Below are 17,977 nucleotides of genomic sequence, written 5' to 3' on the forward strand. Positions count from 1 at the left end.
CTTCGTAACTTGAAGTTTTGAAGCCTTCAAAGTTGCTACGATTATGCGATTGCTATGAATCGCTCCTTTGTGCCCTTAACTTGACAATAAGCCTTAATCGTTGCAAAGCTGTGCCACCCTATTGGTAACTGTCTTGCATCCGTGCATCTTACCAAATAGTTAGTGATTACAAAGAAGCGATGTTGCACCGTAAAGGCTTTTGCAACATCGCAACTTAAAAGATTTAAGAAGCATGGAAAAGTAATATGAAGAGGTAATGAAAGACTTAAGGATATCTATGCACAACCAAGATTTTTTACATTTTGCAAATTATGAGACATCATAAATGCCCTAGTATTAATAAGAAAGACATATTTTCAAAAACCCTAGTAAGAATAGTTGATAGCAGTTCTACAAATTTGTAGTGGTAAAAATTGGTAACATTAACATGTAACTAAAAAAATTATGATTTATTCACTGTATTTGTCATGTGCTCCTTGTTTACTTATGATGTTGGCAAGGTTCTTAAAAAGTTTGACAGAAGTCAAGTTAAATGAACTCGGAAGAATGTATACACCTCTAAGGGCTTGTTTGGTGAGGGGAATAGGAATATGTATTCCAAAAAATTTGAATTCCTTGTTTGGATGCACCAAAACGGGATTGGAATACGAAGCAAAAATGGAATACGTATTCCATTTTTGACCCAAAAATGGGGTTTTGCAATTCCACCAAAATAGGTGTTATTGGAATACGTATTCCTATTCCATTTTTTTAAATTTTAGAAAACATAAATTTTCGAGTTCGCGAATTCCCATCAAATATTGGTTGAACCAAACGGAGAACAGGAATAAATTCTATTCCAAAATACGTATTCTTATTCCACTCACCAAACGGGCTGTTTGGTTGCTGGAATACAATCGGAATAGGAATAGGAAATTAGAATATGATTTGTATTCTTTGTTTGGTGTGTAGAATAAGAATAGGGAATAGGAATACGTATTCTCATTTTAGCCCCAAAATGAGCTTTTGTCCATTCCAAAAAATACCTGTAATTGGAATTGCTATTCTTGCATTCATTTTAACTTTCTCAAATTTGGTTAAATTTTCAAATCCGCTTTGACCTAGGGTGAGCGCTGGAACTTTGTTTTCAATATTTTCAAATATTTCAGCGATTTTCCAATGGCGTCGATTGCATCTTCGAAAATAATTTCAAATGGCGCCGATTGCAAGTTAACCCTATTCCAATTTAAGTTTGCATAACCAAACAAAGGATAAACCAGATTGGATTGCATTTTTCCATTCCTATTCTTCATTCTCCATTCTCATTCAAATTTTCTATTCTAATTCTGAATTCCTATGCTTGCAACCAAACGGGCCCTTTTAGTTCTTATCTAGGAATTCAACCTAAAACTTGTATTCCTGTATTATATAGTAAAAAAAACAACTTTCTAAATATAAAAATCCTCATTAAAAAATATACTATGTTTTTCTTTTGTTTCTGACACTCATAAATTAAACGAGCGACAATTTTAACTTTCCAGGGCGAACAATTGACTCACATTTGTCAGTTACTTTACCAAGACTTACATTTAAACTATTTTTGTGCTCATTTTAACAGCAGAAAAGTACATAGCACAGGCAAACCGAATTCTAGACTGCAACAAGCGGAGTAGATTGGAGGAAGGAGACCGTGGTTTCGACGCAGGCATTTCTGAACGGAATGGCTTCGACAGATGTGGATATGACTCCAGCAGTGCCGTCCGGGGAGGGTTGCAGCGCCTCCAAGAAGCCCAAGCGTTTTGAAATCAAGAAATGGAATGCCGTCGCTCTCTGGGCATGGGGTATGTATTTCTAACTCTTCACATTCTCTGTTTCTATTTAAAAAAAAAAATACAGATATGCGAGTTTTACTATATCTAAGACTTCTCGAGTGGTTTCCAAATTATTATTGTGACGTGTATTTTATAAATTTGCCTCCTCAGTGGCGTAAGGGGTTTGCTTATAGATATTTCTTCAATCCGCAAATAAGATGAGTGTAATTGTCTTCCTGAAAATCAGGAGGCTGCTTTATGCAGATCGACCAATATATTTCACCTTGAATATAGGCATCCTTTCACATCTATATGATGACACCCCCCCCCCCCTGGAAAGAGACATCAAAGAACGTACCTCGTAGATGGTATGGGTCCAAGTAATGCGAGCGAAGGTTTCTTGGTAGCAAACACCCTCCTTGTCTGAGAAACCTTGAGCGGCAAAGCAAGCCTTATGCTTGTCAACAACACTGTCAGTACTTGTAGTTTGTTCTGTATACCCATTTGCACCCTATTGTTTTTGTATGCTTTGGACAAGGATGAGAACCCGAATTTCGTTTTGTACGAGGGTGGCCCGTGGGCTTATATTGAGGTAGCTGGATTGTTGGGTCATGAGGCTTATTTTCAAGTAGTTGTATTGTTGGGTTGAGATGTGAGAGCTCGATGCATCTACGGTTGCATCCTGCTATGATTCTTTCCAAGTTCTTACAGCATTGGAGCAGAATCCTTAAGCATAATAGTGCATCTTTCATATGCGTTGATGGAAACAAAGGTTGGAGGTTGAACCATGGCCCAATCTTTCAATCAATCCAAAATCATTGTCTTTTGTGGCCGATCAATTAATGTCTATATGTAGAAACTAGAAAGTAGAAAGTATCTTTAGGAAGCACAATATTGGAAGTAAAAGATAACTTTTGTACAATCTACAGTGGAGTAGAAGATTGCCTTTGGCAAATTACTAAGAGTCTGTTCTTCCAAGCCCAATTTGGAATAGAGCTAAAATATAGAGAATCCTTAGGGGAAAGCGAATTTGGAAGCATCCCAGTGGATAGATGACAGATTTATGCAGTAAATATAATGTGTTTCGACAATTAATTTCTTAAATGAATGATTATATGGTTGGGTAAGTCTTGGACTTGTTGCATTCAACAAGAACATGCTCGTGGCTCTTGAATTCTATCTTATCCAAAATTTGGGCCCAGGCATTAGATCTAAAGTTTCCGAGAATAGAAACGTCTAGATTTTCCTCCATAAAACCTGCATATGGAGTATGCCCTCTGAGAGCTCTACGGTAGGTGTTTGTTTGACTGTGGATGGCATAATCCATGGCTTCTCCCTATAATTCAAGGCTTGTGTTTCCCAGTGTGAAGTATACATCTGGCCATTTCCATAACAGAATGAAACTTTTGTTTGGTTTACATTTTGTGGACGAGCAACATGAACTTTATGCTGCCATTTGATGTTGATTGCTTAAACCCTTTGTTAATATTAAAATAACCTTCAAGTTTCCTTTTAATGCTCACTATTGTATCTTATTATATCTCTGTAAATATTAGAATGTTTCTAATATTTAGTATAGTCTAGAATAGAATGTTTCTATTCTATTCGACTCTCCTCTTTGTATATATAGATCAGTTTGATCTCTGATTAATTCATTCAAATTTTCTGCCATTTACATTTGTAACATGGTATCAGAGCTATTGCTTCAAATGGTTTTGAATAGTTTATAATTTCTTTCGAAATTATCTGCTCTAAATTTCGTAATTATTTCTGCCATTTTCTCTACAACCCGTCTAGGGTTTCTGTTCTGAGAAATTTGAAATTCATTCTGCAAATCTCGAGTTCACGTTTTTTAAATTGCAGGTTTCTTTGGCTCACGTCTGATCTTCTACAAATCGCGGGTTTCTACCGTCGTTTTTCTGCAACTCGCCGTTTTTTTTTTGCAACTCGGCATTTTGTGTGAGTGAAAACGTGTTCAATCCGCCCTTATCTGCCTGGATCCGTCTATCTCAAATCCGCTTGTTCCAAAATCTGCCTATATCTGCCATTTTTCCTGCAAATCTGACCTTCGAAGCTGCCGACTAGGTTTTTGCTCGAAACCCTAGTTTTTTGACCTCCAAAAATTTTCCGATCACATATTCTTGGTGGATTTTTTGAAATCTCAAATGGGTCTTCATCAGATTTTTGTGGGTGCCTCGTTTTTTGTGCCTCGATTTTTGAGCCAGCGGATCCGAATTTCGACAACACTTTATTTTTGGGTTTTTTCGAGCTCTTTTTTGGGTACTTCTCCAATTTTTCTGGGTCTTTCATTTTCTCACCTCGAAGTTTGTGCCATTTGAAATATTCACATATTATAAGCATCTGTATCAGCAGCATCAGAAGTCGGACTCAATTAAACAGTACGCCAATGCTACCCAACACTCAGAGCAGAAAGAATCTATCTACCATGCCTTTATGGCCAGCATACCTGCAAATCATGTGAAATCTTCTGCCTGGTACATCGATTCTGGTGCCTCCCGACATTTCACTCATAGGCGTGATTGGTTTGTTGAATTCACTCCCTATTCTGACTCAGTAATCTTTGGAGGCAGTGAAGAATACAATATTGTCGGCAAGGGCAATGTTCAGATTCAGACTGGAGGAAGAAAACTCATGTTTCTCAATGTATGTTATGTTCCTGGCATGAAACATAATCTTCTGTCTGTTAGTCAGATTATAAAGCACTCCCCTCAGTTGGATGTTGTTTTCAGTGGAAATAAGTGTTCGATTATTGATCGTGCTTCTCGCACTACCCTTGCTTCCGGTCTTGAGGATCATGGTATTTATAGGCTTGTAGATTCAGGCAATTCCCTTAAGCATGCCTTCATCGCCGAATCATCCGCTCTCAGCAGTCTCTGGCATCAGCGATACGGTCATCTGAACATTCAATATCTAGCACAACTTGCTCGAGATAATTTAGTCCATGGCCTACCTAATATTCAGACCCAGAACCATCGCGTTTGCGGAGCTTGCCAAGCAGGGAAGCAACATAGGACACCATTTAAGAATGGTGAAACATGGCGGGCATACAGAGTACTCCAGCTAGTCCATGCTGATGTATGTGGTCCTATGAATACTCCTTCTATTACTGGGAACAGGTATTTTTTACTCTTTGTGGATGATTTCAGTCGCAAAATGTGGGTATATTTTCTTAAGAAAAAATCAGATGCCTTTCTTGTATTTCAGCAGTTTAAAGCTCTAGTAGAAAAAGAGTCTGGTTCCTCCATCCGTACTCTTAGGACTGATAATGGGGGGGAATTCTGTTCTTTTGCTTTCTCTGCCTTCTGTACTACTCATGGCATTAGACGTCAGTTCACCACACCTCACACCCCTCAACAAAATGGTGTTGTAGAGCGTCGAAACTGTACCATCACAGAAATGGCTAGGGCTATGCTAGAACATAGAAATGTTCCTAGAAAATATTGGGCAGAAGCAGTATCCACAGCTGTCTACCTTCTTAACCGGTCACCCACCCTTGCAGTTAATCATAAGACTCCTGAGGAAGCCTGGTCTGGTCGCAAACCTAGGATCAACCATTTGAAAGTTTTTGGCTCTCTGGCATATGTATGGATTCCTGATGCCAAACGCACTAAGTTGGATTCCAAAAGCCAGAAACTTATGTTTACAGGATACAGTCACACACATAAGGCCTACAGACTGATTGATGTAAATACTGATCGTTTAATCTTCAGTCGTGATGTTGTGTTTGATGAGGAATTTGGACCATTTCCGCTCTCTGACTCCCCACCACATTCCGAGTTTTAGTCTTCAGCAATCTCTGACTTAGGTTCTTCTGTTTTATATGAGTCATCTGATGCTACTGATACACCACCTCAGTCACTTCCAGATAATACAACTCCCGCTTCTGCTTCTCCTCCAGCTATTCTGACAGCATCTGATATTAGCTCCTCGACTCTTCGGCCAAAATGGTGGGCTCAAACGCTTAGTGATCTTCGTCCTGATGAACTCATTGAGGGTAGAACCTCCAGAAATAAGAGCCTTCAGCACAACACAGTTAATATAGCTCTTATGGCCAACATCCACAGTATCCCTGAGCCCCAGATATATGTAGAGGCCAAAGGAATTCCAGAATGGGAATAAGCAATGGATTCTGAGCTTCAGAGTCTTCAAAAGAACCACACTTGGGTTCTTTCAGATCTTCCTCTTGGGAAGAAACCCATTAACTGTAAATGGGTCTATAAGGTCAAGTACCATGCAGATGGTACCTTGGACAAATACAAAGCTAGACTTGTTGCTCGAGGATTCACCCAGCGCGAAGGCATTGATTATGAGGAGACATTTGCACCGACAGCCAAAATGAGCACTATTCGCATTCTTCTTGCAATTGCAGCTCAGTATGGTTGGAAAGTTCATCAGATGGATGTGAAGAGCGCCTTTCTCAATGGTGAATTACAGGAAGAAGTCTACATGACGTAGCCCCCAGGTTTTAAGGTTGCTGGTTCAAAACACAAAGTATGTAGACTCCAGAAGGCCCTCTATGGTCTTAAACAGGCCCCAAGGGCTTGGTACATAAAGATTGATCATTACTTGGTTACTCAAGGATTTCAGCGTAGTCCGTCAGACAGTAATCTGTATATTAAACACTCTGGTAATGATATTCTTTTTCTTGTTGTCTATGTGGATGATTTGATCATTACTAGAAATTCAGAACATTTGACTTCAGAAATCAAACAGGATCTATTCAGAACTTTTGATATGACAGATCTCGGATTGCTTCATTATTGTTTAGGTATTGAGGTTTGGCAGATTGACAACAACATTTTTTTGTCTCAGTCCAAGTATGCCAGAAGTTTGCTTGATAGGTTTCGAATGCAGGATTGCAAATCTGCTTCCACTCCTATGGAGACTAGTCTGAAATTGTCCGCACAATCTGTTTCTCCTCCTGTAGATGAAACACTCTTCAGGCAGCTAGTAGGTAGTCTCATCTACCTTACTGCTACTAGACCTAATCTCAGTTTTGCAGTCAGCTACATCTCACGGTTCATGACAAATCCCAAGACTGATCATTGGATTGCAACGAAACGTGTGTTACGCTATGTACATGGTACTTCAGATTATGGTCTTCTTTACACAAGGAGTACTACTCCTCAGCTCAATGGATTCACTGATTCCGATTGGGCCGGCTCAGTTGATGATAGGAAATCTACTTCTGGCTATGTGTTTAGTATTGGATCTGCAGCAGTTACTTGGACCGGTAAGAAGCAACAGGCACATGCACTCTCCTCTACAGAAGCAGAATATAGAGGAGCTGTCAAGGCAGCTTGTGAAGCAGTTTGGCTTCGGCAGATGCTTGCAGATATGCATATTCCTCAAGTAGGTCCGACTTCTTTGTTTTCAGACAATCAGGGCGTACTCAAACTTGCCAATAACCCAGTGTTTCATGAACGAACCAAGCACATCGAGCTTCATTGCCATTACATCCGACAATTAGTAGAAGATGGAGCTATTCAGTTACGCTATGTTCCTACCTTAGAGCAATCAGCAGATATTTTCACTAAACCCCTTGGTCCTGACAAGTTTGTTAAATTCAGGGGATCTATTGGTGTAGTAAATAGATTGAGCATTAAGGGGGGTTATTAAAATAACTTTCATGTTTCCTTTTAATGCTCACTATTGTATCTTATTATATCTCTGTGAATATTAGAATGTTTCTAATATTTAGTATAGTCTAGAATAGAATGTTTCTATTCTATTCGACTCTCCTCTTTGTATATATAGATCAGTTTGATCTCTGATTAATTCATTCAATTTTTCTGCCATTTACATTTGTAACAGTTAACACATTCAACTTTGCTATTAGCCTATTTGATTGAAGGCATTTGATCTTCCTCTCAATGTGATTTTCTGTAAGAACTTTGAAGTCTTTGAATCTGGAGAATGCTAATCCTTGTTTTTGATACGACAGACTGTAGGTTTAAAGGAATTGAGAATGATAAAGCATGAAGGGAAGGAAGTAGTTGTCTGCTGAAGGCTATGTGCGAGCCTAAAGACAGAGAAGCTCTATGAGTGTTTTCTTTCAAATTATCTTTATGGTGCCTTTATTTCTTTAGTGTCTCCACTTCAGTGGAAGGAAATCTTCTAACCAAGTTGCCAGTACTCACGTGACATGAATTTGTAGCTGGTTTCAGCATAATCTTTGAGTGTTATAATTCAGCACTAATATTATTCAAAATGAAAGAAAAAACAACTATATTAATTTCTATCTCAATAGTAATGTGCATTCAGTGTAATGTCCCCATTTTTCCCAGCATTAAGGTTTTAGGGATTAGCCTATTATTGTGATCCTTGTAGGCTAATTATTGTGGCTTGGCTTGGGAGGGTCTTATCTTCCCCACATTTCAGTAAGCTACAAGTTGGTCTTTGTTTGGCTCAGATCGGACTTCATTTTGTATACTTACTATTTGTGGTAAGTTGGTGTTGATCGAGATGAACCCTTTCTATTTTTGGAAAGTGCATTTGGTCACATGGAAAAATAATAGGTATGACTCCTATTTCAGATGACATATTTAAATGATGAGAATTTTGGGAGTTATTATATTTTTAGTGGCCAAATTATTATTGATTATAAAATGGCTTGTTATAAAGTTATAATTTAACTTTATAATTTCACTTAAGTTGAGAGTTGAGTTACCATTGGAAAGTGTCATTTATTAATTAGGTAAGCCAAGTCAAGTGAGAGAATCTAAAGGAAGCTTCTCATTAATGTTGTGTGGTGAAGCTTCTTGAGTGAAGTTACATTTTGGCAACAAAAGGGAATTTGGAGGTTATAAATACAAGCTTATTTTATTGGGAAAAACATGCTTGGATATTTATTTACTTTTGTTGCCATTGTGGCTTTTCCTGAGTTTTGATTTTCATGCCTTTGTTGAAGTATAAGGGTCTGAATTATGGGTTGTTTCATTGAATCTACAGCTGAAGTATTGTAGACTCAAAACTGAGATTTAATTCTGAAATTGCTTTGCAAATAGGTGCTGATTTAAAACTATTTGCTAATTTCTCTTATTGTTTTACTGTGGCTAAGGAGAAGATTAATTGTTGAAGCTGATTATTCTCCAGTCTACTGCTTAGGTATGGTAGACTAAGCTGAGTTTAGAATTTGATTGGCCTCCCTTCTGTATTTGTTGTTGCTAGGAGGACATTATTGGTGCTGCGAGTTAATAGCAGTTTAATTCGCAATTAAGGAGTCTCCATTGTGAGTTTTAAATACTTGAATCTTTGGTCTTTGAGAGTTGGCTTTGTTTGTATGACTGGGTGTTTATATGTTAGTATGGAGCCTGTTCGTATCTGCATATTTGGGAGTCTATAGTCACAGAGTTTGGCAGCAAGGAATTACTGTTACAGCATACCCTTGCCTTAGCATTGACATTTTGGGAGGAGAATGGGGAGGAGTTTATCATACTGCTGTTGGTATTTGTCCACTTATTTCTGGGCATTTAAACCAGTTTTTAGATGCTGCTAGCATAAGATTTTGGCACCCAATATACTAGTTGGCACTATCGGTGGTCTGCAAATTCTGTACCCAATGAATGCACAGTTCCTCTACCATTGTATGTTAGATTCTTCAGAATTCTGGGTGTTTACATGACTGCTGTTGAAGGCAGCACATTCACTGTTTGGCATCATTTTGGGACTGCTGTAGCAATACATTTCAGAGCTGCAAATTGGTGGAGAAGCTTGAGGCTAATGGTGACAATCATTTCCAGGTTCACACATAGTTGTATGGTGTTTAGTAATTGCAATCTATGGTAAGATAATAATTGAAGAGGACTTGTTCATTCAACTGTTTATCATCTTTCTAATGTCGCTATGAATGTGAAGTTTAAAATTAAATAAGTAGGGAATTGGTATTACATCTGGTTATATGAATTTAACCCATTAGAAGATTCTTAAAAGTTCCTAGTTACATTCTAAACAAAAACTAAGATGACTGTTTCAGCCATAATAAGGAATGGTTGCCAAGTGTTTGATGAAGTGCTAGATTGTTGATTAATGAAAGAAATTGATGTTTGTTTAAGCTATAACCAGACAGGGTTATTACATTTAGTGACAGTTAAGATATAGAGGGCAATATTGTTTGAATTCAACTGTCTGAAAAAATAGTCTTTCAGCCTATGTGATTTTTGAGCTAGGGTGTTGTTGATGCGAGTTTTGTGTGACTTACATAACATATTAGTAATTGAATATTTGATACGGAGTATCAAACACACAATTCCTCTCTTGAAAAGTTAATGCTCATGGGATATGATAATAACTCCAATGTTCCTTACACTTGTGGATACTCGCTCAGTTTTATTGATGTGATTTGCTGGTAATCATGTAGGCGGCCTTATGCTATTCATTTGAGGATGACTTGGGTTTTTGGTGAGATGGTGATGATGGTGGTTCGATGTGAATGCTAGATGATGTTGATGGGAAAGTGATGGTGGTGGAGGGTGAATGGTTCTTACAACTGGTATTTTTCTAACTCTTTTCTCCTAAATTCTAAGTCCTAAATTACTTGCTGTCCTACTCCTACTCCTATGGATGAAAGACTAGCAAATGGATTGGGATCGAACCTAATGAAAGTTAACCAGTGGCTTCACTTCCACAGATGCAATGATTCAAAGGAAAAGTAAACTAGTTTGCCACACAAGGCTTCCCAACAAGCTACTAGGATGCTAGTGGTCTAGTATTGATCCCTATCAAACATCTACTACTACTACCATACAACTATCCATCTATTTTACTCTTACTTAGCAACTTGAAATGAAATTTGCTTCAACAACTTGAAAAGAAATCTACTCTTAACTTTTTGGAAGTAGAAACCATGCAATAATAGCGAAGGCCTTTAATCACCATGCAAGTCACAACAATGAGAAAGAAATAGCGAATTTTGGTATTATCTTATGCAACAATTTTCTTCGACTCTTACAAATGAGAGCAAATGGCCTTTTATAGATGCCAAATTTCCAACCGATGGTAGAGATCAAAAGCAAAACCGATGATCTAGATTGAATCTTAGAAACCCTAATTAGGGTTGCCACCCCACCGGCCAATGGGAAGACGCCACCTCGTTAATGGACCAATGAAAAAAGTGTAAAAGTGGCAACCAATGAGAAGGCACCAAAATGGCGGCCAATAAAAAATAGACACTTGTCCTATTTTAGAAGAAAGAGAAATTGTCACTTAGGCTTACAGTAAATGATCTTCTAATATGACTCTCCCCTTTTCTTTCGTTCTTTTAGCTAAGGCAATGAACCTAGCTAGCCTTTCGTTGACTTCTTCTATAGGAGGACAAGGTGTGTGCTTTATCTTGAGCTTTGTCGATTTCATTATGCTGTTCGCTCCTTGCAGTGTCTTCTCATGATCTTTCTCATACTCTTTTGCGAATCCAATGAAAGCATTTAGGGAGGAAAGGGTGTTCAAACGTTCCTTCTTGATGACAACCTTTCCTAGCTCATCCAATCTCGATCTTAGTCTTGTCTCATTGATATCCTCTTCTTTGATGTCTTCAAAATCAAGTGCCATCCCAATGTCGCCCATCATAGTTGAAATGGAAGTGTTGACGCTTGGGCTGTGATGTGCGACCGCGTTCTGTATCTCCTCTTTGCCAAGGGGGATTGTCCTTCCTTTCGTCTGTCCTTTATCTGTAGCATATTTACTTTATCGACATTGGTATCGGTTATTGACCTCATTTTCGAGAAAAAAGTTGTTTTGTGCATCATATCCTCTTTGTCTTTCTTAGTGTTTGTTCCCTTAGGATTTTTGCTTGCACTAACATCTACCATCTCGTCAACCTATGATAGGATGGTTGAGTGGTGGACAATGAATGTAAGAAGAACCAAGGGAGACAATATCTAGACAAGAACGAAAGAAGAAAATCAGTTTAAGGACCCCTTTCAACTTTAAATGATTTGAAATTACCTTTACCAATAGTCGGGTCTTCTTCTTGGAATCTTTACCTGTATCATGTTTATTGTACCGACATTGCTTCATTTTTGAGAAGAAAGTTGTTTTGGGCATCGTATTCTCTTTGTCTTTCTTAGTGTTTGTTTCCTTAGGATTCTTGCTTGCACTACCATCCTCCATCTTGTCGCCCTATTACGGGATGGTAAAGTGGTGGACAATGAATGCAAGAAGAACCACGAGAGACAATATCTAGACAAGAACGAAAGAAGGAAGTCAGCTTAAGGACCTCTTTCAACTCTAATTAAAAGTCACCTCTACCAATAGCCGAATCTTCTTTTTGAATCTAGGATCAGACTTTGAGAATTTCAAATCCCTTGCAAATCATAATTTTACTTCTTTGGAATTGTCCATCTTTGGCTTCAAAAATCAGACTTTCACCTTGTATCTCCTCATCAAACTAAAATCGCCAGGTCTGATGTAAAAATGCAGTCCCAAATGAGAAAATCAGACCTCCATCATAAATCGCCTATGGCCCAAAAATCAGATCTGCCCTCAAAAATGCCAAGAGTGGAAAGTTCTGCTTTCAAACTAATCCGCCCAAGAATGGAAAGTCTCCAATTTGCCCTCCAAAGTCACCTAGGGCATAAATCGCAGCCCTAATAGGAGGAGAAAAATCACCAAATAATGCAAAAATTTGCCTCCAAGAGAAATTGCCAAGGTCTGAAAATGCTTGATTGCAAGCAAAATTGCCCAAAAATGCAAAAAAACTGCCTCCAAGAGAAATCGCCAAGGAAGAGAAGTGCTGCTCCAAGCCTAAATTCGCCCAAAATGGAGAGAGGACTGCTCTTGCCAAAATCGCCAACACCTTGAGGAGGAAAGTGAGAAGTGAGGAGGAAAGGGGAGAGAGGCCTCCTCTTATACCCAACTTTCCTACTCCCTCCTAGCTGGCCGACTAGGACTTTCGGAGCAAGAAAAACAATAATTAATGCACAATTATGGCCCACAATTAAATACTTAGCTAAATATTAACTTTGCCAAGATGAAATTTGTTTTTTTAAAATTGCCAATTAGATCCAAATTGCAAAAAAAAATTAAATAACGCCTTGGAGGTGTTAAATATTTTCATTTAATGAGGATTTAGTAATTAATATGTCATTAAAATCAGATTTTGGCTAACCAAAAGCCATTTTTCAATATTAAATTACTAAATTCATTAAAGGTTTAAAATTTTTCAAGGCAATTTTAATCCATTAAAGCCAATTTTTGCAATTTTCCTCCAAATCAATTTTGCTATGCCATTTAAATTTTTTTGACAAAAATAAAATCACTTCTAGAGTCTAAAATCGATTTTGCAATTTTGACTTCATCTCCAGAAAATTAATTTTTTTCACCAAAGAAAAATTTAAGATTTTCCAAAACTCAAGTCTAACAAAATTTCCTTTTTGAAAATTATTCAAATTTATAGAGTTATATCTAGATTTTCAGAAGAAAACGTCTAAGTATAAATTTACAATTTTATCCTACCAAATGTTGCTCTTTGAAATTTTGTCCGGCCTAAGGATGAAATTGGTTGTTTTGGAAAATCAAGTTGAAAGCGGGTGAAAATAAATCTAGCCCTCTCCCCTCTGGCCCTGAAGGTGTCCAAGACTTAAAATTCTCAAAAAAATCAAAATCAAAATTGTTGGAGAATCCAAAGATTTGCCAAGGCGATAAAAAGGTGGGGTCTCCAAAATTTTGGGGCGATGGTGTGAGAACCTCACAACAGGTGTCAACATTCTTAAATGTTCAAAGGACATAGTTGCAAACATTATAGAGTTCATCATATGCAATTAGGAAGTTTTGCAGATGCTATGCTGCCTTATAGTTGAAAAGCACAAGAAAATATGAATGCCTATTCTCAGGAAGTTTTGCAATTGTTGCACACTTTCAGGTTGCTAGTGGGTCTGCTATGCTAACACACTTCCAGTAGGTGTGATGATGTAGGAGCATCGAGATTGGATTTTGGTGGAGCTATGTTTTCATTGTTAGGGATGTGTTGGAGACACATTGGGGAACCTTTCCTCATGATTGCATAGAGATTGGATGGATTGAGTTGAAGTTTGAGCTGTTTGAACCTTGTTGAAATTGTGTTTTTGTAGTTTTTGGGTGCCTATTGCAGGGAATGTAACTAATTTTGCATAATGAATGAGAGGTTGCGCACTTCAGGGATTGAAGAGGGCCTAGAGTACTTCCTTTTGTCAAGAGCGCAAGTCCTAATTCATTATAGGTTGGGAGATATGGCAATTTTTCCGGAGTATCAATCTGGTAGTTTCGTGTGACAGTCTACTGTGTGTGACTTTTGGGATGTATGCACACTTTTTCTTAAGGAATCAGCCTTTGCACATTTAAGGGGTTGTAGAGGACCTAAATTACTATCTACGGTTCGAAGCACGAGTTCTAATTCAATCAGAGCTAGGAGATATTACAATTTTACTCGGATATCGATTTTGGGCATTTAATTGTTGTTGCAGGTTGACTTGTGGCATTTAATTTATGTATTTGTATTTAATTTGTGTTCTGAGCTGGCTTGTGGCTTAGATTGGTATAGATAGGGGTTGTGGGGAAGTCTTTAGTTATTATTCATCTATCGTGGAGAAGAGGAGGTGGTAGAGGAGCGAATTTTGAGAAGAGCTAGTAGCTACGGTTTGGAAAACAAGGAGATTGCTTGGTGGGCTTGCTAGCACAAGTTCAGATCTTCCTTGGGGATTTCTACCAGAGTGAGGCTCTGGACTAGCTAGTGTTTGGATTGGATCTTGAGGGATCTTGTAGAACTATTACTTGCTTTGTATTTGGCCGTAACCGGGAAGGCCTTACAGCGTGGCACATTGGATGTAATCAGTTATATTTTATGAATATATTATTGTAATTTGGTATCAAATCTTGCATTATTGTTTCTTGCTGTTGTGTTTCCACTGTGTGGTTATATAGCTGGGGGCCAGGACATCTCCTTTGGGGATTCTTCTGCCTTGCGCTGCATCATGTGATGAGGTGGAATAGGGGTTCCCGCACCTTGTGAGTGGTGTGAGTTCTGTGTTGTGTTGCCTCCAATCTGCTGTGATCTTTAATATCCTCGAATGCTGCAATTCATTGATTGTATGAGACCCTGACTGCTGCGACCTGATCTGCAACATTTATCTTTTTGTTTCTCTAGCACTTCTCATCCCGATGATGTATCATAGAGTGTGATTCGAAACGTTGATGCAAAAACACCAAACACAATGAATCCCAGAAACTGCCTCGATCTAAGTATGATACCCTTCAATAATTCTCAATATGCTTGGAGACTGGAAATAATAACAACAAATTACTTATATACTTTTCTGTTTCAGTTCAATGCATAAATTCTGTCTCCAGGAGGGGTTTTGTCCGACTTGGTTACTTCTTGCTGAGGCTTTTTGTTACAAAAGAAATCCAGTAATGCAGACAATAAACTCAGGAAAATACCAAATCTTTGATGCTTTGTGGAGTGCCTTAGTGATCCTGAATACTTGTTTGTATTTAATTTAATTTATTTTTAAAATTTTTTTTCTTTGGCAGTGAGCAGAAGGATTATTGTATATTTAATTTAATAATGTTAATAATAATATATATCAATATTAACATGCTATATTATTATCAAGCTTGTTCAAAAACACTTATTAAAGTAGTTAATATTAGATGCTCAGAATGTACGAGACATGACGGTTGTCCTGTCCCAAATATTGGTTGCTCCCAAGAAATCTCAGATTAGATGATCAATGTCCTTATTTTGATGCATCTTTTCCCTCACGTCAATGATAGTCTTCGGTTCCAAAATCAATTTTCTTTTGTCATCTTGTAGCAGCAGCTCTAATGAAGGAATGGCCTGTCGTCCAAGAACCTTCTGAAGGCATTACACCTAAAAATAATTATGAATCTTGCTATTCTTTGGCAGTTCCAGCTCAGAAATAACCTCACCAATCCTCCTTACAATCTTTTAAGGTCTGTCAAAGTGTGGCTTCAACTTCTCAACACCACTTTCTTTGAGGGAAGACTGTCTATAGGACAACAACCTCAAGAAAACCATGTCTCCCACCTCCAAAGCCCACATAGTTTGGTGATGGGCAGACATCTTTTTATATTTTTGGGACTGGTGTAGATTTTCATATGGTACATGCACAATATCTAATCTTTGTTGAATCAAATCTCTAGCTTTAGGGAGTCTAGTATCCAAAAGAATCAAATTCATGAATGAAATAACATCATAGCTTTGGAGAGTCTTGAAAGGAGTCATAGGTATGCATGTTGGTGAGTGGAATTGTAAGAGTGTTCCTCTGATGCCCATCCTAGCTCAACCATACTCTACTTTAAATTTGACTTTTTATCTTGTGTGGAGATGGAAAAAGTTCACTGACCTCAAAACTGGTTAAAGCACTGAAGGATGGACCTCCCCTTGTGCCACCTCTCTTCTATTAGTGAGCTTTGGTGAGCTAGGGGATCAAGGCATCAAATGTGATAGGAGAGAGTTAATGAACTTGAAGTATTAAACTATAAAAAACACTAGGAAATGGAAGAGGAATAAGTTGGAGTTGAAGATTGATAAAGTTGACACTCCTTGCTCAGTCTATCACAAACCTGCACACATGAGAGAAAATAAATTGTTGGGGTGGTTATCTTGTGACCTGCCTCAGTCAGATGCCTGCTTTGGTGTTTCCACCTCCACAGCAGCTGATTATTAAGCATAATGAAAAATGGTGATAGATAACTGTATTGAATAAATAAATGAACGATGGAATGCTAGAAAGAGATCAAGAAAATGATATACTGTCAAGAACACAAATAAAATAGACTACAGCATAGTAATTAGACTTGCAACGAGTCAGGTGCGTTGTCCGGGTCGGTGAGTTGAGTTACCTTGGCCGTGTCAAAATGACCTGTGACCCTGACTTGGCAGGTCAACTGGGGTGACTTGCCCGATTCGGCTGACTTGGCTGACTCATCTGATTTTTAATTTGATTTTTCAAATTTTTTTTAATACATCTACAATTTACCTTTGTAGTTATGTAATTGATGTATGTTATGTACGTGATCAAATTACCTTCTATTTCATGATGTTATTGTGTCTTTAAGCTTTATTCAATAATGGGTGCATGGAATTTCTTTAAATCCTGAAAAATCTCTAAATTTCAAGGGTTTTGTTGCTTTGTCAAGTTACTGCCGAGTCACGAGTTAGAGTTACCCTTGCCAAGTCAGGGCCAGGTCTGAGTCTCATTACTTTGTACTAAAGGGACTCTCCTCAACAAGATGGAAGTCCGATGAAGAAGATGATAGGAACCGAGATGTTGCCAATGCAATGGAATGCACAAAAATGTAATGAAAAGCCTCAAGATGAAATGAAATCTGCTTAGAATGATCAAGAAGAGTCCCAAAACTATGAAGTAGGCACAATAAAGTTCAAAAGCTGGATTATAATCTTTCTAGGTTGAATCTCATAGTGGTGGGTTGTGAAATTGGGCGTTACAACTACAGGGTGGCAGTTTGTAATGCTCCAATGTAGTCTGCAAGTTTACAGATTTGTGGACGAGTGTGTGCTGTGTGGACTTCTTTGTATGCACTTGTCCTGTGCCACCTAGGCTGCATGGCCGAGATTGTAGATGGGTGGTGACAAAGCAGATCAGATGGACGTGGAAGGTGATATGGATTTTTTGTGTCTTAAGCTAAGGTAATGACGTAATGATATGGTAACTCACACCAGGGTCGAATTTGTGACATTGGAGGTTGAGGGTTGAACTAAGCAATTCAAGTTCTCACTAGCTCACACCAGTTTACTCTAGGCTTAAAACAAGATGAAATCTTTATTGGAAGATCAATAGACTTTCATATGGTTTGAAAACACAAAATAATGCTTAAATTCACTATACGAACCTTTTGCATGCATGGGCAGTGCTCTCTGATCAGTGTAACTTGTACTTGCCTTGTAAGTGGCTTATGAGCTTGTCGTACCTCATCCTGGAATAATCCCAACCAGAGCCTTGATTTCCAGCTTGTGATTCCTCAGTTGATCTGCCTGCATGTGCTTGATAAGTGGCAGGCAATTTGATAAGCTTCAACATGGAGTTCTAAAACTGGGCTTTACCAGTGGGCATTCACGCACATGAAAGTTGCATATGTTAATGAAGAATGTACACATGAAAGTTGCGTATACAGATTCCATAATTAGTTGAAAGATTATTACAAAGAAC

General features: G+C 38.1%; 1 protein-coding gene across 1 annotated transcript in view; it reads left to right on the top strand.

The window, feature by feature from the left end:
* The first annotated feature begins 1,598 nt into the window (after positions 1 to 1,598).
* Positions 1,599 to 17,977, top strand: part of LOC149561374 (uncharacterized) — a 33,865-nt gene continuing 17,486 nt past the window's right edge. The window contains exon 1 of the mRNA XM_089825113.1: positions 1,599 to 1,820. Coding sequence (XP_089681239.1) covers positions 1,700 to 1,820 — 121 coding nt within the window. The 5' untranslated portion in view covers positions 1,599 to 1,699. The remainder of the gene's footprint in view (positions 1,821 to 17,977) is intronic.

The sequence above is a fragment of the Cupressus sempervirens genome, chromosome 4, assembly GCF_028749045.1.
Source record: "Cupressus sempervirens isolate cs-2001-9-10 chromosome 4, ASM2874904v1, whole genome shotgun sequence".
Classification (NCBI taxonomy): Eukaryota; Viridiplantae; Streptophyta; class Pinopsida; order Cupressales; family Cupressaceae; genus Cupressus; species Cupressus sempervirens.